This window comes from Puntigrus tetrazona, chromosome 14 (genome assembly GCF_018831695.1).
Source record: "Puntigrus tetrazona isolate hp1 chromosome 14, ASM1883169v1, whole genome shotgun sequence".
Classification (NCBI taxonomy): domain Eukaryota; kingdom Metazoa; phylum Chordata; class Actinopteri; order Cypriniformes; family Cyprinidae; genus Puntigrus; species Puntigrus tetrazona.
The window spans coordinates 4,764,219-4,791,240 of NC_056712.1; the positions used below are offsets into that span (position 1 = coordinate 4,764,219).

Consider the following 27,022-nt stretch of genomic DNA (forward strand, 5'->3'; position numbering starts at 1 on the left):
AATTACAAACGGATGAATTATAGTTTTTATTATTGTAATTGTAAACATTTATATGGCCTTTTAATAGTATGTGATATTAGTCGAGCGTACGTAATTGAACAATTATAAAAATTAGCAATTAAAATTAATTGTGCAAAAACTCATTGACTCAATATTCTCTCTCTCTCTCTCTCGCTCGCTCAGTCACTATCATACGCGCAGCGCGTGAAATCTCAGCAGCCAGCGGCACTGTTCGCGGTACAGTATGAGGTAATTTAGAGAGCATTTTTACGCGATTTAAGTAATTTAGGAGAAAAGCTGTTATTTTCCTCCTGTATGTCTGTTCACGTATGCGTAACAGTGCTTCGGATTATTTAATAAAGCATCTAAAACTGTGCTAGTCATATAGCTAAAGTGAGCTAACAGGGCTGGGAATACGCATATGATTAATGGCAACAAACGCGAACGTAAAAGCATCAGCCGTGTTTATTAGTCGTAGTACGAGCCAGGTTATAAAGAGCAATAATAGCGAGAGTAATAAAGATAAAGCTTAGCTTGAGCGCTCGTATGCTAAAAACACAGCTGTCATGCCTTTGTGCGCATGCGCAGAGCGCGATCATCTGTTTCCTGCTCTAGATGTATTTAAAATAAATAAATACGCAAGTAAAAGTTAAATAACGCAGCGTATGTTCTGGGGCAAGTTTTGGACTAATTACTCAAACCAAAATTAATTTTTACACCTTAAATATTTCTCACATTATACCACAGTTTAGAAAATGTTGATAAACTATGAGAAAAACTGTTCTTACACAGTTTAGCATTCAGCAGAAAATTTGTCTTGTCAAAATGTCATGTCATTTAATGTCAGATAACTTTGACAGAAAGGTAAGTAATGGATTACAATCAACCAAAAATGCTTCATTTTGTTCATATGGGGTCAGAATAATATTTAGTTTGACTGTAGGATGTGTTTGAATTTTAGCTAGAATATTCTTGCTTATGACGAAGCAGGATACGTTCACCTTAGATTGCATTGTCACACACTGATCTTCGTCTTTGCACAAGCATAAAAGTTCAATTTAAAGAGCAAAGCAGAAGATAGTCCTGTGCTTAACCAATCCATGCGCTTTTGGCCAAAGTCTCAGGGTCAATCACTAGAGCATCTGACCCACACCAGATAAACAAACATTATCGCTGTTTGGAGAGGATTAGGCTTTCATAAGCTCACCTGCGGGTTTTTTTTTAAGCTTGAACGTCATTATTGTGTCATTTTGTGTATTTGTTCTTCATGTAGTCAGAGTCCTGTGCCCTGTGTTTATCAGTTTATATTAGTTGTCTGATATTTCTTTAAAGGAACAGCTATATTTTGCAAATGAACAGCTTGAGTCAAGTTTTTTGAATTGATGAGCAGACACGTAATTGGAAAAATCCAAATACTTATATATGTAACCGAAATGTGTTGGTTTTGATTGTTCTCATCAAGTCGCTTTGGATGAAAGCATCTGCTGTATGATTAAATCTGAATTGTTGTGTGTTTGTCAGGTTGCAGTGAAGACGCGCGGGACCCGGGGGCCGTCATGAGCGGGAAGAGCCTCTTGTTGAAGGTCATTCTCCTGGGGGATGGCGGTGTGGGCAAAAGCTCCCTGATGAACCGCTACGTGACGGACCGCTTCGACTCACAGTCGTTCCACACCATCGGTGTGGAGTTCCTCAACCGCGACCTGGAGATCGACGGCCGGCTGGTCACCATGCAGATCTGGGACACGGCGGGCCAGGAGCGCTTCAAGAGCCTGCGCACGCCCTTCTACCGCGGGGCGGACTGCTGCCTGCTCACCTTCGCCGTCGACGACCTGCAGAGCTTCCAGAACCTGGGCTGCTGGAAGAAGGAGTTCATGTATTACTCCGACGTACGAGACCCCGAGCGCTTCCCCTTCGTGGTGCTGGGAAACAAAGTGGACAAGGAGGAGCGGGAGGTCGGCGAGGATGAGGCCCGGGCCTGGTGTGAGGAGAACGGCTGCTGTCCGTACTTCGAGACCAGCGCCAAGGACGACACGAACGTGGGGGCCGCTTTCGAGGCTGCCGTCCGGGAAGTCCTGGCCAGCGAGGACCCCATCGACCACACCCTGCTGAGCAGCTCCATCGACCTCCACGGAAACCGTAAAGTGGCTCGCTCGTCCTGCTGTTGAGGTGCCTCTAACGCTGCGTTCAAGTCATGTCAGATAGATCGTATTTATGAGTTGAATCACAAGAACGTCACCAGAACGCATGGTTCCCCCACTGAATAAAGAAATAATAATTGTGATTTTCATCTCACAATTGCAAGTTTACGTCTTACAAGTCAGACTTTTCGTTTAAACTTGCAATTGTTGGTTTATATCACAAGAAAACATCTCGCAGTTCTTCATTTCTCACAATTGAGAGTTTATACCTCATACTTCTGAGGAAAAAAGTAAAAATGACCTTCAATTAAATTTATTTTTATTCAGTGGCAGAAACGTGCATATTATTATGAATATTATTAAGATTGGGAAACCCCTCCAAGGACCTGTCAGTAAGTAAAAAATGTATAGATACGCAGCATCTGCAGATTAGTTGAACAAAATAAACTACACAATAAAACTATATAAGTTACACTCTTAAAAAATAAAGGTACTTCACAGCGATGCCATCGAAGAACCATTTTCTCGTTCCACAAAAAAAACAGTTAGTCAAAGATTCCTTATAGGGATGTGCGATATTATTTAGATAATATTTCGATATTTTAGTGATATTGTGCTGGTATCTTAAGGACTAACGTGGACTCTTGAAGTTTGTGATACTGGCCAGTACACACCGATAGAAATAAATGTTTTCATGTTTTATGGGCATTTTTACCTTTTATGAAGCCAAAATTGTCCATTCGTTTTTAAAATACTGATATTTGAAATTATTTAAACGATACAAAGAAGTCTCTTAACTTACTGTTTATTGAACTGTTGTAAAAATTCAACATCTCATTGCTAATCATGGTCATTTTCAGAGAAAACTGGCACTCGTTGTGTGAAGTTGATTAACCAGGCTATGTGAAATGATATAAATATATACACGTCTCTGCCTTTAAATTTGTAATCGGTTTCATTAGACTGAATCAACACGCATTAGTCCAGACTTCTGTCTAGACTCCGTAGAGGTGTTTTGAACGGTTTTGGCAAAAACTCAATGTCAAACAAGTTGTCAAAATTTAATGAAACCATTTAGACAAAAAGTTCTTCTGTGGCATCATGTGTATAATTGGCCTACGATATGCAGCGAATCAGTTTACCGAAAAAAAAAGTTTTAGAAAGTTGTAGAAAAGTTAAATGGCCCCCGAAAAACGTGACTTGTCAACTCCCAAGTACGAGCGTCTCAGGAGGACTTGAACGCAGCATAAATCGTCCCTGGCCTTGAGGCTTTATAGCCGTGGACACTGTATGCTCGAGAGCTCTCTGTGTAGGTACTGACGTGTCTCGCCGAATATGAAGTTACCAAACAAGGTATTTTATACATATTTATCTCTCTGCAGTCTGGCACACTGAAGCTTTCCCGGCTGTGACGTGGCGTTTAATAATGGCTTCATGTCCTGGACCGCAGATCTCACCTCCCTTCGGCATTCCAGCGCTTTTAATCTTACGTTGTGGTACTTTTTCCAGATATTTTCAAACCCACAGACCAATGTGTTTGAGAGAAAGAGCATTGAAAGAAAGGGTATTGAAAGAAATAATGAATTTTATTTTATTCATTTTGCTGATAAGTTATTCTTTGGGTGAAGAACGTGACTGGGTCATATTTCACCTAAAATAGCACTAAAGAATATTACAGTTGTGTTTTTTTTTAACCATGACATTATTTTCGTGATGATAAAACATTTAAAAGTAAATAAAAAGAAAAAATTACTGATCATTACATCAATTAAATGTAACTTTCCTTCATAAAATATTACTTAAACCGTAGGCCTGAAAGATTTATCTGTTATTGTAGCATTTGTTACATTAGCTTTAATTTATTCTGGGTTTAATAATTATGAAAAATAATTGTCCACACACAGTGAAGCAATTATACAATTGGAAACCTTTGCACTCTTGATACGATTAAAAAAAAAAAAAAAAAAAAAAAAAAAAAAAAAAAAATATATATATATATATATATATATATATATATATATATATATATATATATTTTACATTTTGGGTTGAAATATGGCCGATTCTTAATTGGATTCACCCTCATAATGGTACATGTAGTAAAAAGCATAACCTCAGACAAAAAATAGTCTCGGATGCATCAGAACAGCACTACTTTTAGACAAAGGGAATTTCTTTTCTCAGTTTATTTTTGAATTTATTTTAAATTGTTCTGTAAGGTACAGCGAGTTTGTTTTAGATATTTCGAACGATTTGTTTGATTTGCTTGTCAGGTCAATGTCTGTGTGTATTTGAGCAATTTTACATGCCTAACTGCATGTTGAATCCGGGCAGCAATGCTGTAGTGTTTAATCTTGCATAAAGAGCGTGTGTGTGTGTGTGTGTGTGTGTGTGTTGGTCAGTTTGAGGCTTTAGATCACATCTGATTCAGTCAATGACTCAGTAATGTGGCTTAAACTAATGCACAGATCATTTTTGGATCGACATTCGAAAAGACCCGTCTACATGTAACACTGAAGCCTCTCTGGATGTCTGCGGCAGACCCGAGGAGACTCCCAGTCACGGCTGATAAATTAGTCCGCGTTCATAACTTCCTCAATGTCAGATCAACATCCATATGAAACCAAAGCACATGGTTCCCAGTATCTTGCACTGACCTTTGACCGTGCTTAGAGGGCACTTGTGAATGACCCTTCCTGCATTTATAGGTACTTATTTTACTTAAATCTTTTATAACGTTGACTCATTTCCTAGTGCTTTTCCCAGGATTACGAATGTTTTCTCAGCCTTTACTCTACGTACTGCTGTAAGTCTCATTACAACTAGAGAGACCCAAGTCTGTGGATCGGGCAGCTGATGTTCTCGAACGCTTCTGGCATCATTGAGTAACATGTAGCCGTGTTTCTGTTTACAGCCCTTCGCTCGCCTGCTACCGTACATTTATGTAAAACACAAGAAACCGTATGCTGTTACTCTGTTTTTGTTGATGGACATGCTCACGATGATTATCGGTACACTGTGACGCGGAAACAGATGCAACGCTGTGTTCGTCGTACTGAAGACGCGCGGAAATGGATTCATTGCTAATATTGGAATATCAGTATTTGTCTATTTATGATCAAGGTACCAAACATTCGGATTGACAGCGACGTTACACTACTATCAGATCTGTATTACACAACGGACAGATTCTGTTAAATCGCTCCAGGATGCAGAAGCTGTTTTTGGATGTTATGTTAAAACGTCAACTAACAATCTCATCTGGATCATATTTCACCTTAAGTTCAATAGTAACATTTTACTTGTTAAGAAAATGCCGTTTTCAGGATGGTTAATGTCTTTTTTTTTGGTGTTGTAGCATTCCCGCCACAGTATTTATGATGTTACAGTTCACAGAAGTATTGTATTTCGTTTAATAACGCCGTATTTTTTCCATGTTCATTTGTCAGTGTGACCGGTCGCGACCGCAGTGGAGAATTGTGGTTAATTAAGGGCATTACTGCAACGAATGTACTGACTGTTTGTCACTTTCTACGGTTTGCTTTGTGTACGGTTGGTGCTCGTGTGCTTTTTGTGTTTACGGACACGCTAACAGACATCTTTAAATTTGCGTCGTTTTAAAAGCGGGAGCTGTCGCGTTGCGTTTCAACGTCATCTCCGGTGCAATAAGGAGGTCAAGACTTTAGTTTTTTTTTCTGTTTGTTTGCAAATTTACTTTGCAAGAATCGAATGCGATGAATAAACAAACTGCAACGGCGATCGCATCGTGTGGTTTATGAGATTTACACCGTCACGGTAAACAAAATGCTCTTTTCTTCTCAACCAGGTAACATAAACGTCATAACAAAAATATAGAGTTTATTTCATAAGTTTCGGTACTCTCGGAAATAATAACCAAAGCGCTTTTGGTCAGCAGACGTCACGCATCTGCTTGAAACACGTAAGGAGAACGGAGACTTCCTCTGTGCTCGTTCAACACTCGGCCGAAGAGCGTGTGCAGCTTCCTCTCCTCCTTCTCTCTGCGATGACGCTCTTTGAAAACAAGCTGCCATGCTGCTAGATGCAGTGGACAGTGAATCTATGAATAACAAAACGCATGAATCACTGGTGGAAGGCATTGACCTTTATTTACCGCTGAACAGTAGCTACACGCCGACAAACTGTGCAGCTGAGCAGTGGGTTAAAATAAGAAACCCGAGCCGAATTAAGCGGACGAAAACATCTACGAATAACGGTTAGTGCTAATAATGAACCAATAAGCCAATAAAAAGAAATCACTGATTGATTAGAAATTCAGCGTTATACAATAACTACAATAATCCCCTGATAATTAGAGTTACAAAGCAACGTTAACAGCTCACACGTCAATGAAAACGTATTTCGCGTTGATCCAAACCTGCAGGACTTCACTTCAGCCGTGCTACGAAAAGGAGATACTTTGAAGAATGCTCACGCAGCTCTTACACATTGATAGAAAATGCTGCCTAGGAAGAGTTAAGCATTAAATGCGTAACCCTAACCCTTCCATGATGAATCGTGACACGTTTAATATCAATGAACAACGTTTAGACGCTTTTCAATTTCACTTGTCCGACTTCAGAAGACTTGGAATGTAGCGCACTAGTTAGACGTACTGACTTTAGTGAGGTGATGCGGGTTCGGAGCGGCGTACGAGTAAACGATGACAGCTTTCATATTTAGGTGAGCTACTGCTTTCAATCTACGCTAAAATCTCGCTTTCACCAAATGCTACGAGGGTGATCAAGCGTCCAACAAATATAATAAAAAAATGCTTAAGGTGAAAAATCGAATTATCTTTTGTTAAGGAAAAAAAAATAAAAAAATCTACAGAAAACAAACATAGCTAGGGCTAATATGGCTGATTTTCATCAATCGGACGCATCTGTGCACCGGTCACAGAAAGCCTTTTATTCAAGCAGCTGGAAAGCCCCAGAAGCCTCTTTGTCAGTGGCCGATATCTTCTGACGCGTAAACTGACCCCTAGCATGGGTTTGTGCCGGGGCTTTCCTCTAACAAAGAGGGGCTCATCCATTGTTTAGGCTTTTCTCAGTCTTTTCAAGAGGCTGTGAGAAAAAAAAAAAACGCTGGGGTCACAAGAAAACGGCACGCATTGCTGTGTCTCTCCATGGCAACCAGATGTGAGGGATGGTCGCCAAGGAAACCAGCCGTCACCACTTTGAGATTCTTTTTGAGCATCTAAAAATCCCGTGGTGTGGTAGTACTACCTAATTATTGTTTGTACGCCTTTCAAACAAATACACCTTGTCCAGTCTAGTAAAGTCAATTATGGATAAACCAACCGACTCGTACTAGCTGCGAACAAAATATTTGATTAGGTATTTGATAGCGGATACAGAAAGTAAAACAAACTAGATCTCAAAAACTAAAAAGGAACGCATTCTTGACCTAGAAAGGGTAAAAATCTAATTAAAGATTTATAGCTGCCTTCAAGTCATGTTGGCACGATCATATTTATATGATATGATAGCACAGGAACCCCACCTCAATATTTTCATTAATAATAATGAAAAATAAAGATTTCTTTGACTCAATTAAATAATCACGGCGGAAGAAGCTTGCTATTGGTTATAATTTCAATTTTCATTGTGAACGTTAACCGTACAGTTTGTGTGCGGAGGAATAGACATAGTACAGATATCTAAACATTCTCGAATCAAGATGAAAGGAACATTCTTGATATGTCTATTTAAAAAGAAAAGAAAAAAAAGTCAAAGTACTGTTAGTTTTTGATTAAAACAATAAAATAAAAATATAATGCCACTTGGGTATGAAAAAGAATCACAATCGATGGGGAACATTTTTCGTGCCCATTGGCAGTTTTTCAGAAAAATAGTTTTAAGCATGAACTAACAAAATTTATAATTTATTCTTTCAGAAAACAGGTTAATATCTTAAAGGAACACTCCACTTTTTTTGGAAATACGATTCAAAAATGGTAAAACTCAGCTAACTAACTCTGGTGCAGTTAACGAACCTATTAGCAAAAATGCGGAGTGTTCCCTTAAAGGGATAGTTCATCCAGAATGTCGTTAATTATTCACCCTCATGATCTTCAAAACATAAATGTAGATATTTTTGATGAAATCTGAGAGATTTCTGCTTCTGCATAGACAGCAATGTAACTGAAATGTTCCCAGACCCACAAACGTAGCAAGGACATTGTGACAAAAAAAAATCCATGTTATATCAGTGGCTCAACTGTAATTTTACAAAGCTGCAAGAATACCATGTGCGTGCAAAGAAAGCAAAAATAACTTAATTCAGCAATTCTTCTCTTCTGTCTTCTGCCATTATGTAGAGTAGTATCGCCACGCATTCATTTGCATTGTTTACATGCAGAGCTGCTCTTGATAATGATGGAAGATTTAGATTTTGAGGAGTAGAAAAGCTGAATAAATACGTTGTTATAAATTCATATATCGTTCTGAAGATGAACGAAGGTCGTGCATCTTTGGATCGACATGAAGGCGAGTAATTAATGACACACATTTTCATTTCTGGGTGAACCATCCCTTTAAGTCATTTTGCTTCTTGAGGAATTATATTTTGATTTAAGAATGTTTACATATTGTTATGGAAAACAAAACAAAAGTACTAAGTAAGAAAATAATTTTTTTACCATGTAGGAAGTAAGCTGTCTTGAAAACGCAACACTTTTAGGTGTCAACAGGCTATTGTGACCAAACTACAAGATAAATTATATAAAAAAAATCTTCTACACACCCAGTGTTTTGTTACATTAGCACAATTATAACATCCCAGAAGACTTGAAGGCAGAATATTTCCTCTAGTGGTCGCGAGTGGCATGTAGGTAAAAAAAAAATAAAAATATGATGAAAGACAGTTTGGAACAAAAATTCTGAATATGTAAACCTATACGTCCAAAATAAATCTCAAAAGTCAGGAAATTGTGGAAAAGAAGAGGATGAGAATTTCTAAAGTGCTCCAATATGGTGCTGTTATTGGCCGTAGAAGGACAGCGGGACAGAACAGCCATTAACAGCGTGGACTGATGCCTTTCCTTCCCAGATACCGCAGAACCGCAAAGTTAAAGGTGGTGGACACGGTGTATGTGAGCTGAAGAGAGAAAGACAGAAACACAAGATGATTCACCCAGTGACCAGAGGCGTTTCCCGGTGAAGACCCAAATCAGTGCTGGGGTGTAGCAGGTGGTTGCCAAGACATTACTATACTAAGTGTTTTTAACCATATTACAACGTTTCTACTAGGGTGTTGCTATGATGTTACGAGTGGTTTTCAACCCATGCTATGTAGTTGGTGTTCAATATGACCTGCAGGGCATTCACACGCACCAAGAACGACAAAGTTAAGATACCTCCAGTTTTGTTTTTTCACAGATATTTATCTTTTCTTTTATTAAAAAGTAATGCGTTTCTTTACTAGCTACTTCAGAAAATCTGAATGCATAACTCACGTTACTAAGTGTTTTGATCGCACTGCTGAGTGGTTATTCAAGTGTAGCAAAAATAAAATGGTGCTTTTAACACATTGCTATATACTTATTACAGTGTCTGAACGGTTTGCAGGGTATTGCTATGTTTCCTCCATTACTTATTCTGCAATTTCTAGGGTATTCTGTGCAATCACTTCTTTAACATCGCTAAGGTATTCACAGTAGCTTTTGGTCTTTGCAGATGTATTGATGGGACATTTTGCGGTGTTGCTATGAGGCTGTGTTAGTCTAGCTCGATAACAAGCTGAAAAACGCAATTTCGAACCACAAGCGGCAGCAAATTCCAACCGACCCCAAAAAGAGGTTAATAAATGCAGGACCAGAATTCCTCGACACCTACGGGAATGGCGTCATGAGAACACAGCGTGATTGTTTTCTGTTTTCTGGACACTCACCAGAGCCAAGACCGTCATCCCCGCTCCGGCGAAGGCAGCGATGTAGAGATCGTAGGTCAGGATAAACTGAAAAACAAGTCAGGAACGTGACATCCTAAACACTCGCCGAGCAGAGCGAATCTCTGATCTTGGCTTTGGATTTGACAAGGCTTTGAGGAAGGTTTTCTAAAGCGTTATACGAAGACATTGAATCGTACGTCGCCCGGGGCCGTGTCTTACCTCTCTTGTCTTGCAGATGTTAGACAGGGTCATCCCACAAGCCTTTCCTGGTACTGCGTTCCAGGGAAGTAAACCTTAGGGATACAGAGACATAAAACGCAGTGTAACAGCATGAAAAAGATCAAGGCACTGTGATGTTTTATTGAAATTTGTGTCAGTTTAAATAACACCACATTATGAGAACACAGTTTAACATTATAAGGCCAGACATTTGTAAAATTCATTCTTTTTGTCCTTGATGTAGGATGTCATTGCCTGTTTTTTCTCCCTGCTAATTGTTCAAATATTAATAGACGGAGAAATATTTCTTCAGAAATCAGAAATTAATAAGAATGCATATATATGCCTCTCTTGGTTTGAGAAGAACTGTTTTGAATTATGTAGCGATCTCACCCATTTCGGATTGCGTCAAGCTCGCCGAACTACAAGTGTGCGTATTCAAGTATCGCTATCTTGAAAATATCTGAACATTGGGACACTTCAAAAGACATTGGAGCCTTTAATCACTGTTACAGAGCCGTGATATCAAATCTCTAAGCTGTCAAGAGGCAGAAAAGATATGATAAATGTATTTCAGGGTCATTACCGTACTGTCTGGCATCAATGCACAGCTGGTTGATGCTGGAGGGCGTTTCAGAGAGGATGTTGATAGTGTGACAGGTGTTTGCCATGTTGTAGAAGAAGTAGACGGGAAGCGCAGATAAGGAGAATACAAGCAACCAGACCACAACCAGAAAATACGTGATCACGATGAACTGTGGAAGAAATACAGAAATGCATATCAGTTCAATGCGTTTTAGTTTAAAAGAAGGCTTTCACAAAAAAGAAAAAATGCATTCATGCATATTCAGGAGATGAATTTCTCCTTGTGTTTACACATTAAAGGTAGCATGAACTGCGAAATCGAAATATATGTAATTATAATTATAAAGATTATATTGAAGGCAGTCTGTCAAAATGTGTCATTATGATGTAACAGTGTGGATGAATACCACTTCCGTCGAAGATGATCAATGCCTGCTTCTACGTCGCTGCCTGTTCAGCTCCGCCCATCAATTCTACACCACTGTTTAGCCCTGCCCACCGATTGTACAACGCTTTGTTTAGCCTCTGGCCAATGAGATTCAGCTGTATAGCCCCACCCCACCAATTTTACCTCACTGCCTGTGTAGCCCCGCCCACTGATTCACCCACATAGTAATTTCGAGAAAGGCGAATGCACAGGCCTATGCAGAAACCAAACGATAAAGATGCTCTGAAGACAAAGACACTGTGCAGTGCCAAGCTCTGTTTTCTGTCCAGTTTCTGACGCCCTCAATTAGAGAGGTCTGCCTGAACAGGCGTCATGGATTTTCGAATCTTGGCATATACTCGGTGTATAGAACTGTGCAACGTTTAAAATTTCCCTTTTACTTAAAAGGAAGAAAGGCACAGGTGTTTGTAGCAACATGAGGGCGCAAAGTAGCCAACGCAGACTGCAAATCACTCACCGTTGTGCTGAGACAGCGTCCACAAACTGTACTACGAAATTCTCCGAATGACTGCCGGACCGCACTGGTGGTGTAAAAGCCTTCAGCCAGCAGGACTATACAGTACAGGAAGAAGAAGGAGGCCAGACCATAGATGATGTACTGAAAATACTCAATACTAGAGAGAGAGAGAGAAAGACGTTAGTAAATAAGTTATGTTAAAATGGCTGATTGTTCGAAGCACAAATTCCCCTTTGACACCTTATTCAAACTTTTTTAATTTTTTATTGCGAAGCTTGAGGTAAATAAACAAGACTGAAGCAGATTCATCTGGATTGAACATCGGTGATGCGAGAGGTGATAAAGACACGCACAGGTACGCTAGGGTGATGTAGTCCTGATGGTCACGGGTGAAGTAAGTCTCGATAAGTCTTTCACTCTCTGTCAGGGCCTGATGTCCACAGCCGCAGAACAGAGCGATGCCGGAGAAACACAGCAGAGTGGCCACCAGGGAGACGTACGGCACTCCTCCCAGACAGCGCATACAGCATTCATAACAACCTGAGAAATTCATAACAAAGGCATATGAAGGATCAGTTTCTCTTATTTTCGGATTATGCACATGATGTATGCCACAAGGATCTGTATTAGGCCCTCTGCTGTTTTCCTTATACGTGCAGTCCCTTGGAAATAGTGTTTTGGGGCGAAACACGATTAGCTTGCACTCATGTTGATCATACGGAGCTCTACAGTTCTTTTAGACAAGATGACATTTTCCAAGTTTACGGTTTATTTTTAAGTCCTGGATGTTTAATTGGTAGAAGGTGTAAGACTTTTTTTTAGTGATGCAAGAGTTGACTCCTCTCCAGTCACTAGAACGTCTTCCACCTTCTACCACCGACATGTTATCTATTTCTGATGCTGAAACATTCATGCATTCATGGCCTCAAGACTCAAGATTATTGAAATGCATTACCTGGTGGCTGTAAAACAGTTCAAAATGCAGCTGGCTAGATCTCTTAACAGGTCTAGAAAATTTGATCATATCAACCCAATTTAAATCATATCTATAGTGGCATCTAAGTCCCACATCAAGTATAAGATATTGCAATTCAGTCAAACCTTATACGTCCCACTAAAGGGGATTACAGCTATTTCTTTCTCTTTTTTTTGCATTTGGCATCTAATCTATGGATTAACCTTGCTGAAAATGCTTTTCGATTAAACACAAATCTCTTTCACCCAACGCATTTCATAACCAAGTACTGTAGAGGTTTCTGATCGAATCTAAACAAAATGCACATTATCGTCTTTGCCTGACATAATACGAACAGCATCTAAGAACCCTTCTCCTTTTGGTTTTCCTGTGTTTATCTGGGGATGTGCACACCTTTGATGACTGCAGATGCAACAAAGAATGAACTTACAAGAGTGTAAGGAGTATAAGAGCATACATGGGACGCTTATACTGGAATGACTACAATCAAAAGCTGCATTTACTTCTTTAATAATGCACTGAAAGATGTTTAATTAAACATGACTTTCTACTATCTTAGAACTATATATTATTATCATGTGACACAGCGTTTGTAGGATGAGTCTAGTTCTCTCTTTAAGGTTTATCTTCTTGAACTTGATCTGCTCATTCGGGAATGAAAACTCTTTAATGGCCAAATGACAAAAAAAAATAGCTCCTTATCCTAAAACAGTAATACAATTTCCAGCAGCAATGAGAAAGTCCTTAAACTTAGTGACAAGAGTATAAAAGTTTCTGAAGCACTGGTGCCATAGACTCCCTGAGATAGTTAGGCTAGTATAATTAGTAGTGTGTGCAAGTGAAGCATCTATGCTGTAATTTGAACAAACCACTGACCATAAGAATTCAACTCTGGTGTATGAAATAACCACCTTAAAAGCACAACCTGCCAACCAGCACTCCAGCATCACTTCTCACTTCTCACATTTTCAAAAGAGAAGCAGAAATATCTAGTTCATACAGCTGTTGACAAAGGAGAAGCTGTTTTGGTGCTGGGAACCAGTTTCGTGCACACCATAAAACATCACGTGCACACCATTTTTGTCACAACGTACACTGCAAACAGTGCTTATTCAAATCCGAAACAATATAGCGAGCTCGTACTGTCATAGATTCACAATCCATTCACATGTGCCAAATCCGAAACACTGCGACGGGCCGTCGCAACAAAGCAGCAGCTGCGGCTAAGTGTGCGAGTCTGGGTGGACCGGGGTAAGCGGGCATTCTTCCTCCATCCGTATCATGTGCTGCTGTGGGGGCGGGCGGCGGAGCTGGTCTGTACCACGGCATCAAGAGTGTGAGAAAATAAGGAGGACCAAGAGCCAGAGTGTCTTTTTGTGGCTGCACTGACAATAGCCTTTGTCTCGATGCAACACGAGGGCCAGCAATGACAAGCAAACAAAGAGCCGGTGCCACCTCAGCCCCCTACAGACCGACTCAAATGAGCATGGGGAGGAAGGACAGGGAATAAAGAAGGGGAAGATCTGGGATGGAGTGGGGGGTGATGGTGCTCTGACGGAATGCTGATGGTTAAAGTCCCCTTGGGTTCAAACTGTTTGATTTCTATCAACGGAGGAATATCTGGTTTTGCTTTGTTTACGTCCTTGTTGATATTTCTCATTAATAGTCATTTTTCATGTACTAAAGAACTAAGAAGTAGCAACTAAGAAGTAGTGTGTTATATAACGTGCATCAGAACAGAAATAATGGCTGCTGAAAATTCAGCTTTGCCATCAAGAATTAATTACACTTTAAAACTGAAAACTGTAATAATATTTAGTAACACTTTATTTTGATAGTCCACTTTAGACGTTCTACTAACAACATCGCAGCTACGTCAAGCAGCAGTCATTAGAGTATTAGTAGACTGTCTGCTTAATATCTTCTAACACTTTATTTTGATGGGTCCACAACATACTACATATCAGAAACTTAGCAAGTGCACGTCTACATATTCTACTGCCCTAAACCTACTCTAACAGATTTAGTAGATGTTGTTGCAAATTCATGAGAAGTTAGTAAAATGTGTCAGAATAAAATATAACTTTTTACTGCAGCTTTGATCAAAAATAATATGCTTCTTTAAGGATATATACGGTATAAATTTAAAATGAGTCATACTTGATTATAAAAGGTCTTAAAATTACAAAATCTAAATAAAATAAATGCCACGCTTTGTGGATGTTACATGTTAGTGAATCATTTTCATAGTTAATGTGATGATCTACACCTGTGGTTGCTCTGAGAAGACTAATGGCTTCTCTAAAAATCCTCTAAACACTAGATGATTAACACGCTGAGCTAAAACAATGAATAAAAGCAAAGAGAAAAGCTCACGCAGGTGATACTTGCTGGGATGTTAAGTAACAATTGCAGCGATGCACTTTCAATTACTGCAACATGTATGCGAGTATATCACACTGTCCCTTCACATGCGAGGCTTAGCTTTCTTTGCAGTGGTTTATCGAGCTACAGTTAAAAATGAAAAACATTTTTCCAATTATACGCAGAATTGCTTAAAAGCTCCCCTTTAAATGAGTAAGAATGCTGTACTTACCCATGTCTGTAGGCAGCAGTGATGTGCTGTGCTTCGGTGTAACGTCACAGACTGCTCTCTCAGTCTCCTACACGACGAACACAGCCGAAGACAGACTCAGTGTCCAACCTTAAGAAACAATGCGTCTTTTCAATGGCCTGCTCGAGCGGTTCAAGGAGCACGCTCACGGGGTCACGACGCAAAAACAGACCAAACGTTACTCAAAAGACGTGCCGCTGATTTGCTTCAAGATGCGAAAAGTTTGATTAAAGAGTCACAGGCCGCATTTAACTCATTTACAAACAACTGAGAATTTGCCTTATTGTATAATCAAGTCGTTTGATGGCTTTTAAAGACGTTTTAATGGGTTTGTAGTTTTATTTACTGAAACTGTACTGTGATACAAGTTTGACTTAAAACTAAAAACTGTGTAAAAGGTGCTGCTAATGAGCTCAAATCTTGCTCTCTGGGATCCATACCACACACGACTCACTGCTGACCTCTAGTGTTCACAAACATAGCTTTTACAGGTAAACGTATACCACAGGCTATATGGCCTATACCATCAATGCAATACTACCAGCACAGTCCTGTTTAAGCAAGTGTAACTCTTTATGATTTAGCAAAATAAAATCTTGGGATGCATTTGAGCTCTCGAGCTAATTACTGGGACGGATCAGAAGCGTACAAACCTTTGGGAATGCACTATTCAGCGTTTATCTTTCACTGGCTTCGAAAAGCGGAAGGATCAATGAATATTGATGCCATTTGAGTGAACAGCCGGAAGTATCTGTGAAGCATTTTTGGTAAGCTTTATGTGGAAACATGTTAGTGTTTTCTCACAAGATTAAGTTCTTATTCGCTATTCAGGAAGTGCATTCGTGTTCCGCCTGTGCTCAGCAGACCTGCCTAAACATGCTTTTTCTTTTGTATCGTGTACAAAACCCATATCGTGTTTGCTGCAAAAAACTATTCGGTGCTAGAGCAAACGAACAGGGCACATGGGGTCCACCTCAGCTCAAATCAGCACATATACTGAAGCGGTCGGGCCTGTTTTCTCTCGAAACTTTTTCTCTAGAAACCACATTCTCGTCCAGACGACCTGCATTCAACACGCAATTATTTAGAGTTTCCTCATTCTTTGTGTGCACATTTAATAAGTCTCTACATCCTGAATGTGGTGAGAAAGGGACTATTGGGTGACGGGAAACGCACTGGTATGAGATGTGTGATATCTCCCATCTGTCTGCCAACCTTTGGTACAAATCCTTTGGATTTTTATCACACTTCTCAAGAGAGTTTTTACACCTATCAGCTGTCAAAAGGTTTTTAATCTCCATTCACTGTTAGTCACCATGGAAACCATCTGTTGATTGTACTTAACCATTAGCTACAAAAGGGCATTTGACCTTGAAGTGTGCATGAAACAGCACTTGCAATGACTTCTTTGACTGTATTCACACAGAGAGAGAGAGAGGATTGATTGGGAAAGTGGTCATTTCTATACTTTGGAAGCATTGCAATCGATGCATTCATTTAATTTACCTCTGAAATATACAGAATAATATATTGATTCGATATATTACAACATTTAAATAATGCATATTGACGTATTGTTATGTATTCTGTCAAGTCTGAGAAGTGTGTTATACCCTGACATGTGTGATTCAAGCCGTATGTGTGCTCTGTTGAACGGGGGTGTTTTGTACACTTGTGGAGTCTTGGTGGAAAGAACTTGAGAAGAAGTGAGTTGGAGACACTGCATGGAGACATTTTATGCTTTTATTGCATAAAAAGAAAGCTTAAAACCATCGATTGCTACGACATTATAATGTATATAATACATTATATTTAATGATACACTTCATAATGTTTTTATTATTTTATTTTATGGTCGAAGGTTCAAGTTCATCCTCGAGAGCATTTCAATGTATCTTAATGGTACCGATTCTTTATAATATGTATATAGCTTATAGAACAATCTTGATGTCTTACAAGCTATTTGGCATAACTAATAGTTTAATAAATTGTGTACAATAAAAATCACTTGATCACTAGATGAAAAAGTATAAGGATCTTGCTTTAAATGCTTTGTAAAAAAAAAAAAAAAAATCTTTTTTGACAATATACTCCAGCAAGACTGTTAGGCTGTTGATCTCTAAATGATTGCACCGACTGTAGGTTTTGTGCATCAGACTAATCCATAAAAGCTTGTAAAACCAACACGACCGCTCACTACAGAAGAAACATGAGAACAAATCAAACAAGTGTATTTTTCTCTCTGCAAACCTGCACCTGTATAAATATTTTCATTCCTTTTCACCGAATGCCACACCGTTTCTTGCAGAGAATTAAACGTGGAAATGTCTCCTGAAATTTTTTTCTTTTACATTTTAAGAGTTTTATTATTAAGAAACATCACAGGAAAAGGAAGCAGGTATCTAACACATTAGGCCAGACTAATAGTATTAAAATATATTCCTATTACAATACTAACAAAAAGTGCTAGACAAAGAACGGTATTTGCAGGTTATATTATATTTATGAGACAACAGAGATTGAAGATTTTTTATTGAAGCCAATTTGCTTACAGGGATTAATATCTTAACATCTTGTCTAGTAATTGTACTACTGCCTTTCTGGGACTTAAAGGGAGAAGGATACTGGTTCAGAAATTGACTGGGCTATTGTATGTGATGATATGTATATGAAAATGACTTCTCTTGGGATCCATAAGCTCAGCTTTACATTTTTAATAGGATAATATCTAATTAAGAATCATATTAAGATGTTTATCCACAGGTGTAATGCCACAGGCCTGTGTTTTAAGTCTAAAAAAGATAAAGCTACATAGCTTTGCTTTTACTGCATCTTAATTTGAACAATTTGTTTAACACATTTACGTAATATAGCTCTGATTATCATCCTGGTATAGCTAAAAAAGCATTTTGTTACTCACAGGCCTCGCCTTTTAAAATGTGGATATCACAGATCGCTACGTGGTTGCCACGATAGAAGCTTACTGACGATAAACATAAAAAAATCGGACAAATTCTGGTTTATATGGTCTCCCCTTTGAGTTCTTTACTTCCTATTTTTAGGTTTTGTACATTCTGTAACATCAACATATGAAGTGATACTGTTAATGTTATTTGATTCTGTGGGCAAACAATAAAAAGGAAAAAAAAAATTGCAATATTTACACAAACATCTTTCTGGTGTATCTGCTTAGTCTTTCGCTTTAGTTCAAAGGTTTCATTTCACAGAGATTCCCGGTTTCCCATACATTCTTTTTTTCGACTTTCCTTTTGGTTTTTCTGCGCTTCATAAACACCACTACGACAGCCAGGAGAACGCAGACTGAGATGGCCATCAGACACAGGCCACAATAAAAAACAAGCCAGGCATTTGATTCACACCTGCGATCTCTGACGGGCATTGGAGGAGGCAGTCGTGGTGGAGAATAATCTGGAACGGCATTAACTTGACATTTCTCCAGTGTCTCGTTGACCAGCAGATTGACCCACACGGCGGTCTGCAGCGGTCCTGGCCTTCCTCCGTCGCGAACCACTATGAAGAGGTGGTGCATGCCGTGGTCCTCACCACGCAAATGCTGGACCAGAGTAATGTTTCCGGACTGCTGGTCAATCTGGAAAGGGCTCTCTAGAGCTGGTTTAGTTGCAATAATTTGGTAAGTGATGTCCGAATTCATTCCGGAGTCCTCATCGATGGCGTAAATCTTTGTTATCATGCTTCCTGCTCGAGTAGCCGGGGATATGGTCAGACAGGAGAGGTTGCTGCTGGGAAGAAGGACCTGGGGTTGATTATCATTGACATCCTCAATGAAAATGGTCATTCTTGCTGTAGCTGAAAGGACCGGGCTGCCGCCGTCTACAGCCACTACCAGAAGCTCATAGCGGTCCTGCTTCTCGCGGTCAACTTCACCAATACTGCGGAGCGATCCCTGCAACAGGTCTATGGCAAAAGGGACCTCGTCGTTTAAAATACGCACATCCGCTATCCGGCCGTTCTCTCCTTTATCACTATCACTCACTGAGACTTTCCCAACTTGGGAAAGTTGCGGAATGCTCTCAGACACGAAGAAATAGAAATGCGGAGTAGGAAAAGCCGGTGGATTGTCATTCAGATCCAGTATATTTACGACCACATTAGCGAAGCCCTCCTGAGACGGTTCGCCGCCGTCCCGGGCCAAAACGGTCAGGACGTATGTCTCCTGCAGTTCTCTATCCAACGACTCCACCACCGATATCACACCCCTCTCTTCGTCAATTGTGAAAGGTCCTCCATTTGTAAGCCTGTACCTTACTTTGCCGAACTGGTGGCTGTCAGCGTCGCTGGCCTGGACCCTCAGCAGAAACGCTCCAGGCTCGTTGTTTTCCCTGATGTCCGTTTCGTAACGCGCTTGTTCAAACTTCGGGGCATTATCATTCACATCTTCAACCAGCACTTTGATTACTTCTCTTCTGTGTAGGCGTGTGTCGTGAGGATCAGAAATAATAACTGTAACCTCATACTCGCCGCACATCTCAAAATCTAGGGGTTTTGATGTTGAAAGCAAATAGCTGCCTGCTTGCGGCTTCAAAGAAAACGGCACACTGTCTTTGTCTAAGGACAGAGTACCTTTAGAGGTGTCTTCCAGCTCCAAGAGGGCCAAGACAGTGGGGGGCTCGTTTTCTTGTAACACGATCGCTCGGTTTTTGTGCTCTGCGACAAACTTGATCTTTAGGGACGGCTCTGGGCTCATCGCTGGCTGCATGTATACGGTTACCTGAGTTTGCGCAGGGGGGCAAAGTGGGCTATTCGCAAAGACTTTCAACGTGTGCTCCTCGGGACTGTCAAGCTGCGTGTCAACAGCTAAGCTGATCAGGCCTGTGTGTCCATGCATGTGAAAGAGCACTTTGGCCCTGTCGGAGATCTGACGGCTGAAGGAGAATGTGATCTGTGCATTTTGGCCCAGGTCTTTGTCTGTGGCTTTAAGCTGGGCCACCACAGTGCCCTTGACTCCTAATGCAGGCACAATGGCTGCGGTGGGACTGTCGGCGTCAAACTCTGGGCAGTTGTCATCAACGTCGGTTACAGTTACATTGAGATTAGCTGTCGCACTGAGTGGGACTGAACCTCCGTCTGCTGCTACAAGAACCAAGAGGTGGTTTTCCCGAGTTTCCCGGTCCAGTTGCCTTTGTACCACCAGCTCGAGTTCATGCCTGTCTTGTCTGATGTTAAAAAAGCCACCAGAGTCTTCCAAATAGTAACGTATCGCTCCATTATCGCCCGTATCCTTATCCTGGGCTTGGTCATCCAGTGGGAAAGCAGTCCCGATTGATGCATCTTCAGGTATGTGCAGAGGAATCACATTCCTCTCGAAAACAGGAGCGTTGTCATTAATATCATCTACAAGGATTAGTATTGGCACAACTTCATGATCAATGCTCACGACCGCTGTATCTGAAAAAACACAGTCCCCATCCTGATGCGATGGACACAAGGTCTCTCTGTCTATGCGCTCTTTAGTAAACAGATCCCCTGTGCTCTCATCCACCCTGATGTATCTTTCATCGAGGAGCCGGTATGGAGCTAAGTAGGTCGTGCTCAGGCTTCCGATCTTAACGCCTGCTTCTTGCTCCTCCGGGATGGTGAAATGCAGAGTACGGCTATGGATTTGCTCAGCAAATGCCAGAAGAAGCACCCACTAAAAAAAACAACAGAAGAGTCTTACTGCTTGGAAGAAAGCAACACCCTTCTTTCCATATGAAAGTTTAACCACTCTGACTCGGGAGTTAAGTTTGTAATCCTTAACCAAGAAGTCAGTCTTTTTTCCTGTTGAATATGTTGTTGCACGAGCTGTAATATTGACTTATATGTTCTAGCAGCCAGAGATTTAACATTAAAATATATAATCCAAACTAAGCTTGCGAATGCCTGTGCACTTTCCATGAATAAATTGCTTTTGAATGCTTAAAAAGTAAAATATTTGATTAGCTTTTCCCAATAATGCTTCAGTAAATTGCTCAAAATCTCGTACAGTTCAAATATTATATTAAATGAAATACTTGTTTTGTATCAATTTTATATAAGGTTTGTCATTATGCAACCATTATTGGCATGTATATTTTATAGAAAAAGGTATGACTCAAATCAGTATCTGTTTACCATTAATAACATCCAAGGTTAAAGGTACTAACAAAATGTAAATACACCAGTATTAGATGGTAGAAGATTTACACTTAAAAGGAACTTGCTAACAGTTTTGGCAGCAAATGTGGGACTGTGGTTATTAATAAATGCATTAATTAATGCTTAACTAGCAGGTTACGCATGAAAAATAGGCTATATTGAGAAAACGTTATATCTAGCATAACTAAATAATACATTAGATTTATGATTGCTGTAAGAATTTTATTAGCAATGGAACACCATTTTGTTTTTTATTCATAGAAAGTGCACGCGCATTTGTGGTTCCTAGACTTTTTTCCTTTAAACTTTGTGTTGTGTTTATTTGTATTCACTAGTCTATCCACCTGTCTGCAGGGAAAAGTTTGAAACACGGACCCCGCCTGACACGGAGAATATGAGTTTGACACAGACTAATGCGGACTTTACCTCGGTGCGTACCGCTCGCGCTCATCGTCAGAATGAGAAAAGTGAAGAATTTTATTTCTGCTATAAATAATGCAGACTCTACTGACCTGTAGTATGGCGTGGTTCATTATGTGGTGGTGTTGAGCTGTCCATTCTTCAAGAACATGTTGAGCTCTGTGAGCGTGAGAAGCACTCTGGCGAAATGCGTTTGGGGGGCGGAGCCTCATCTACCTGTACTACAGGTGAGCAGCTCAAGATTACTTACGATATCCAGCCGTTGGTTAAAAGGGAAAATACAGGTCTGACGGGATGTTTTCCAAGTAATTGCTTCATAATGATATATTATATCACCCCCTTTTTACTTTAAGCTCTCTGCAATGCGGTAATAATATACACACGCTAAATCATAATAAAAGAGATTATATAGTAATTATAGCCTTTTTTTATATAATTCTTATGGTTCAATTGAGTTTTGCTATATCGGAACTATAGACCTTAAACCATACTGAGCAACTGTATTATTGCTGTTATGGCTAGAAGGGATACAGCTCCGAAAATAAATTAACAATTAAATTAATTTTCTACCTATTAGATTGTATTTTTTTAATTAATGTCTACACCTACCCCAACCAAAAACTACCCCTTACAATAATAAAATAATAGTACAGTAAATTGTACAGTGTGACAAAAAGTACGCCGTGTTAATGTGCGCATGCCCAGTAGCGCCCCCAATAGCGCAATGCGTATCCCTTCTAGAACTAACCTCGTGTCTCAGTGTCTCCATCACGAGGACAGCGCTATTCATACAGCCCACAGACTGAGGTACGGCCACACGGTTCAAAGTTCAGCGCTCTGTCGTTATTTCCAAGCATCGAAGGGGTTTGTGGTATTTCATGATATGTTAAAGAAAAAGAAAGAATGAATGAATGAATTTACAAGTTATAGTACTTTGCAAGTTTATAAAAGAGTAATGAATAGTGAAGGATAACTGCCCTCAAAAAATACCCATAGTAACCACAGTTGTTAAATACCACACGTTAAATACCACAGGCTTTATACGTATTATTATAAATGTTGTTCTAAGTTACTCTCATGAAAACGACCGAAAGGTTAATTTGGTTCATTATAATCAGTACTTAAGGGAAATTAGTCTTTGTTAAAGGAATTATTAAAGGTACATAAGCGTGCCCTTAAAGCACAGATATGGGCGAGATGACCGAAGCGGTCGGAAAGTTTCTTTCTTTAGTTCCGCATGTGACGTTTCTTGTAGGCGTCGGGGGAACTTTCTCCTCAGACTTTACTGTAACCACGGAGACCGAGCCGTGCTCTGATTGGTCGGCGCACTACGCGCTGGGTGGAGTCGGTGTACATCGGATAGGAACTCATCGTACAAATTTGAGAATCAGTTTCCAGCACTCTTCACAGAATACCACAGGATGTCTACAGCAAAATGTTCAGGTAAACTTCTCTTTAATAAAAACTCACATTATTTTGTTTTTTGCTTATTTACGTTTATTTATATTATTTATTTACAGTCACGTCAGTCCTAAATAGTGTAAAACGTGTTCTGGGGTCATTCTAATGGATGATGTGAATTGTTTTAGAGATGGATCTGGAGCTGGGAGACTTGCTGCGGGAGTTTAATGATGTTGTGAAGGAGCTGAGCACGCCTCACGCCTCTGAACACGTGCTGAGAGATGTGAAGAGAAACACAGCGCTGACTGATGGAGACGACTCAGACTACTGTAAGTGCACCAATACACACATCTAACCAGGTCTGTTAAACGGTATACGGTCACATATATACGACAAAGATAACCTGATTAACAGAAATTATTTTTTTCTGTGCTTTGCAGTGATTTGTATTGTGAAACGTGCTATGCATATTAACTTAAATCAAACTGAATATGTTTGGCGATAAGTGGCGGTTTTATAAGAATTTAGCTTGAAGTCTTTTGTCACAGAGTGCTAAACCGTTATGAATAGCCTATTCAATATTAAAGTGCCTCTTGATAATGACGTGCATATAAAGAGTACTAACTAACTGCTTTGTGATTTGTTTCTTGGTCAATTTTATGATGAGATTTAGCTCAGTTCTTTGAAGGGCTTTGTTTGATCCTCTTAAATAGATAAAGTGAAAGAGTGTATTAGTTAGCCTCTGATCCTAAGTAAGATATTCTTGAGCTATACAGTACCTTAAGCGCATCGAGCACCCTGTAGTTCCTTTGCATTCAAATGTAAGAGGCACGCATTAATCCTATTGTATCTTTACAGGCAGCGAAGCTTCGCTGGTAAACAGCTTGAACGCCAGTCAAGAGGAGCTCAACATCTCAAGCATGACTACAGCCTCAAAAGGTATTAACATAACAGATAGCCATCGCATTTGCTAAACAAGCTAATGGCTTTTCCTATCTGCTCCGTGCATGGCTCTAACCCCTGCGCGCTACTTCTGCTCGTCTTATTGTAGTCTTTGTTTGTGGATTGTGCTCCTTTGGTGCTACAGGATGCTCGATAAGCGCGATGAAATTGAATATGATAGTGTTGTGAGACCGTAAACCAGCACAGACATACACCGACTTACTTATGATTTAGCCATAATTAATCTGAACGTACAAAACAAAGAGTGAACTGAAGAGATCAAGTACGGTAAAAGCAGCTGTCAAAATCAAGATGCGCCCATGGTGGCTCGTTACGATTTTTAACGAAGATTTTGTTGAAGCGAGTCGGAAATGTGGCATGATATTGCGTATAGGGAAATGCAGAGGGTCGCGTTTCTCTCCGAGTGGAATGTTCCACAGGAAATGCCACCGCACTTAGCTGCATTTCCACCGAGTCTGAAGCATTCCAGCGCGCTAACGTCTCCTCTGCTCTTTACAGCCAGGCTCGGGGATACCAGTGACCTACAGAGCTTCATTGAAAACCTGGACAGAGAGCTTGCAGGTATAAACACAGTTTGACGGTTGGTCGCATTAAAGGCAGCTTTTGAAAGCGTGGAGTGGCATAATAACATGTGCTTAATCGGGGCTGTGAGAATACTTTTGTTATTATATTTAGATAAAAAAAGCATAGTCTGTGCGAGGATGTAAATGCAGAATGTGTGGTCAACCACGAATGTGCATCACTATTAATAGTTCTTTCGCCGTAACGAACCTCGAGCGAGCTGTAGAGCTTAGCGTTAAAAGCCCTTTCACACCAAAAGTTAAACGAACAGGCTCCAGGCTGAAGGAAATGTAAATTCGGTCACAAATGTTACAGAAACTAGGTTGTTTATCTAGTCATTTTTGCCTATTAGTACGGTTTTGCAGGATCATTGAAGGTCAGCATTGGTTAATAAAATGGGATTAAATACATTTTTCTCAACATGTGCAAACAAAATAATTGCTGTTCCTTATTAGAAAAAGTAACTCAGCAATTTAAAAATGAATGCATTGCTTTACTAGTTACTTGAAAAAAGTAACCTAATTAAATACCGCATCTTGCATTGGTTGCAATGCTTTATTCCCAACCCTGGTGCTCGGTGATAGGGATGCTGTGTTGTTACTCTCGACAAAAACAAGTAAAATACCCATCAGAGCGATAATGTTAACAATGTTAACAATAGGCCACAGCTCACTCCCAGCGCGCTCCGTTATCAGTGGAGTGACAGTCATGAATCATAACTGCAAATGCATGATACCTCGGTCCCCTGACCTGAGCTGTCACAATCTTATCTGTCTTCCAGAGATGTGAGATGACAGGACACACGTGATCAGAGAGAGCGCGCCACGTGACGCTGAGCACCTGAAGAGCTGACATTTAGCAAACCGTAATCTCTTGCTTCCACACACACAAATCACGCTGAAGAAAAACAGCTTGAAGACTTCATTTTTTCCCCTTCACTAAGGAACAAGAGCTCACGGCGTCAAGAAGAACGACCAAGTTTCTCGGAAGATGTTTTATTTTCATGAATACTTAGCACATTTATATGAAAAGCACAATGACTTGTAAGTTATTTACTGTTAATACCTATTTTTCATTTTTTGAAATAAAGATGTGTAATTAATTTAACCTTGTAAAGAAGTTTTTTAATAATAAAAGTTTTTTTGCATCAAGACAAAATTTTTTATTGCTCATTTTTCTGATTTATTTATTTTTTTTGGCAATTACACGAAATATGACGTGGGCAGGTTATTTGATATCCGGTATCAGGTTGTATCACTCCTGCAGTTCACTATTTCGTTTACAGTTCTGTATACAGAGAAGGAAATGCACCTAGATGTTCTGCAGATGATGGAAAAGGAAGTCGTCGGTTGCACTGCAGTTGAAACCAACGGTTTTTTCTTGTTTGTGGTATTTGTGCATGCGGTACTTGGCTCCCAAGAGGTATTTGAAATGAAAACTAGTTTAAAGATGCACGCCATTACATTGGGTAAAAATCGTCCAACCAGTTGCATATCATTCATGCTTTCCAGTGACATCTAAGCATTTTAAAGTTTGATTCACGGGGTTAGTTCATCACTTCCTGATTTAGTTCCACGTGTTCCTTGGTCAACATATTTAGTTGACTCTGGAACAACATTTTAATCTAAAGATGACCATATCTCTACACCTAAACCTAACCTTACCCAGGAGTAATGCCAAACATCGGATTGAATGATGGATGATTGACACTGACGTACAAGCAACAAACACTGATTGCAAGCCTAAACTTCACAAAAACGTCAAATCTGATTGGCTAATCACAATGACGTTCCAGGGTCAACAAAGATGTTCACCCAGGAACACGTCGAACAAATGGAAGTGCGTTAGTGCACACAAAAATGGGAGTTTTTTCATTGTTTAGTCACCTATATGTTTTCCTTTCTACCACAAAATTACGCTTACAGAAGAAACACCACGAGAACATGATTTAAAATAAATCATACGTTTTAAGTTCTGGATGAACTATTTCTGTCTGAATATTTTCAGTCTAAACTAAAATTTGCCCCTTCCTCTTTCCGTTTGTGCATTTTTTATTTTTAGCAGATTGTACTCTCATACGTTATATAATGGAGCAGATGTTAGGCATTATGCAACATCATAAGTGAAAGCGGTACTTCTCGTTCATGGAAAGAAGAAGTGTCTGACACGAAGT

General features: G+C 39.8%; 4 protein-coding genes across 6 annotated transcripts; 2 read left to right on the forward strand and 2 right to left on the reverse strand.

Moving 5' to 3' along the window:
* The first annotated feature begins 166 nt into the window (after positions 1–166).
* Positions 167–5,895, forward strand: rab9b (RAB9B, member RAS oncogene family). 2 transcript variants are annotated; one of them, XM_043257209.1, is made up of 3 exons: positions 167–249; positions 1,522–2,166; positions 3,521–5,895. In XM_043257209.1, exon 2 carries the CDS (start codon positions 1,557–1,559, stop codon positions 2,163–2,165), a length of 609 nt encoding a protein of 202 aa, XP_043113144.1. In that variant the 5' UTR covers positions 167–249; positions 1,522–1,556; the 3' UTR covers position 2,166; positions 3,521–5,895. The 2 variants fall into 2 exon arrangements, with proteins under 2 accessions (XP_043113144.1, XP_043113143.1); XM_043257208.1 differs by having other exon boundaries at positions 168–249; positions 1,522–5,895.
* Positions 5,896–6,041: 146 nt separating this feature from the next.
* Positions 6,042–17,266, reverse strand: plp1a (proteolipid protein 1a). Of its 2 annotated transcripts, none has more exons than XM_043257206.1 (7): positions 15,331–17,266; positions 12,112–12,298; positions 11,759–11,915; positions 10,855–11,023; positions 10,269–10,342; positions 10,050–10,115; positions 6,042–6,216 (listed from the first exon to the last, which is right to left on the reverse strand). In XM_043257206.1, the coding sequence occupies exons 1-7, from the start codon at positions 15,332–15,334 to the stop codon at positions 6,058–6,060; spliced, it is 816 nt and encodes a 271-aa protein (XP_043113141.1). In that variant the 5' UTR covers positions 15,335–17,266; the 3' UTR covers positions 6,042–6,057. The 2 variants fall into 2 exon arrangements, with proteins under 2 accessions (XP_043113141.1, XP_043113142.1); XM_043257207.1 differs by lacking the exon at positions 6,042–6,216 and adding an exon at positions 7,728–9,257.
* Positions 17,267–17,406: 140 nt separating this feature from the next.
* On the reverse strand, positions 17,407–22,928 carry pcdh20 (protocadherin 20). The gene is made up of 2 exons (XM_043257203.1): positions 22,017–22,928; positions 17,407–21,019 (listed from the first exon to the last, which is right to left on the reverse strand). Exons 1-2 carry the CDS (start codon positions 22,134–22,136, stop codon positions 18,551–18,553), a joined length of 2,589 nt encoding a protein of 862 aa, XP_043113138.1. The 5' UTR covers positions 22,137–22,928; the 3' UTR covers positions 17,407–18,550.
* Positions 22,929–23,201: 273 nt separating this feature from the next.
* On the forward strand, positions 23,202–25,956 carry si:dkey-27i16.2 (regulator of cell cycle RGCC-like). Its single transcript, XM_043257210.1, has 5 exons — positions 23,202–23,367; positions 23,514–23,654; positions 24,184–24,264; positions 24,787–24,849; positions 25,631–25,956. Exons 1-5 carry the CDS (start codon positions 23,346–23,348, stop codon positions 25,636–25,638), a joined length of 315 nt encoding a protein of 104 aa, XP_043113145.1. The 5' UTR covers positions 23,202–23,345; the 3' UTR covers positions 25,639–25,956.
* The last annotated feature ends 1,066 nt before the right edge of the window (positions 25,957–27,022 follow it).

What these genes read in the sequence shown, in the direction of transcription:
- rab9b (XM_043257209.1), top strand. Translation starts at nt 1,557, where the DNA reads ATGAGCGGGAAGAGCCTCTTGTTGAAGGTCATTCTCCTGGGGGATGGC.
- plp1a (XM_043257206.1), bottom strand. An exon ending in ACATCTGCAAGACAAGAGAG is followed by an intron (nt 10,116 to 10,268) that starts GTAAGACACGGC and finishes CTTGTTTTTCAG; the next exon opens with TTTATCCTGACCTACGATCT. An exon ending in GGATGACGGTCTTGGCTCTG is followed by an intron (nt 6,217 to 10,049) that starts GTGAGTGTCCAG and finishes TGTTATTCATAG; the next exon opens with ATTCACTGTCCACTGCATCT.
- pcdh20 (XM_043257203.1), bottom strand. Translation starts at nt 22,136, where the DNA reads ATGAGGCTCCGCCCCCCAAACGCATTTCGCCAGAGTGCTTCTCACGCT. An exon ending in TGAACCACGCCATACTACAG is followed by an intron (nt 21,020 to 22,016) that starts GTCAGTAGAGTC and finishes TGTTTTTTTTAG; the next exon opens with TGGGTGCTTCTTCTGGCATT.
- si:dkey-27i16.2 (XM_043257210.1), top strand. Translation starts at nt 23,346, where the DNA reads ATGTCTACAGCAAAATGTTCAG. An exon ending in TGGAGACGACTCAGACTACT is followed by an intron (nt 23,655 to 24,183) that starts GTAAGTGCACCA and finishes GTATCTTTACAG; the next exon opens with GCAGCGAAGCTTCGCTGGTA. An exon ending in CATGACTACAGCCTCAAAAG is followed by an intron (nt 24,265 to 24,786) that starts GTATTAACATAA and finishes TGCTCTTTACAG; the next exon opens with CCAGGCTCGGGGATACCAGT.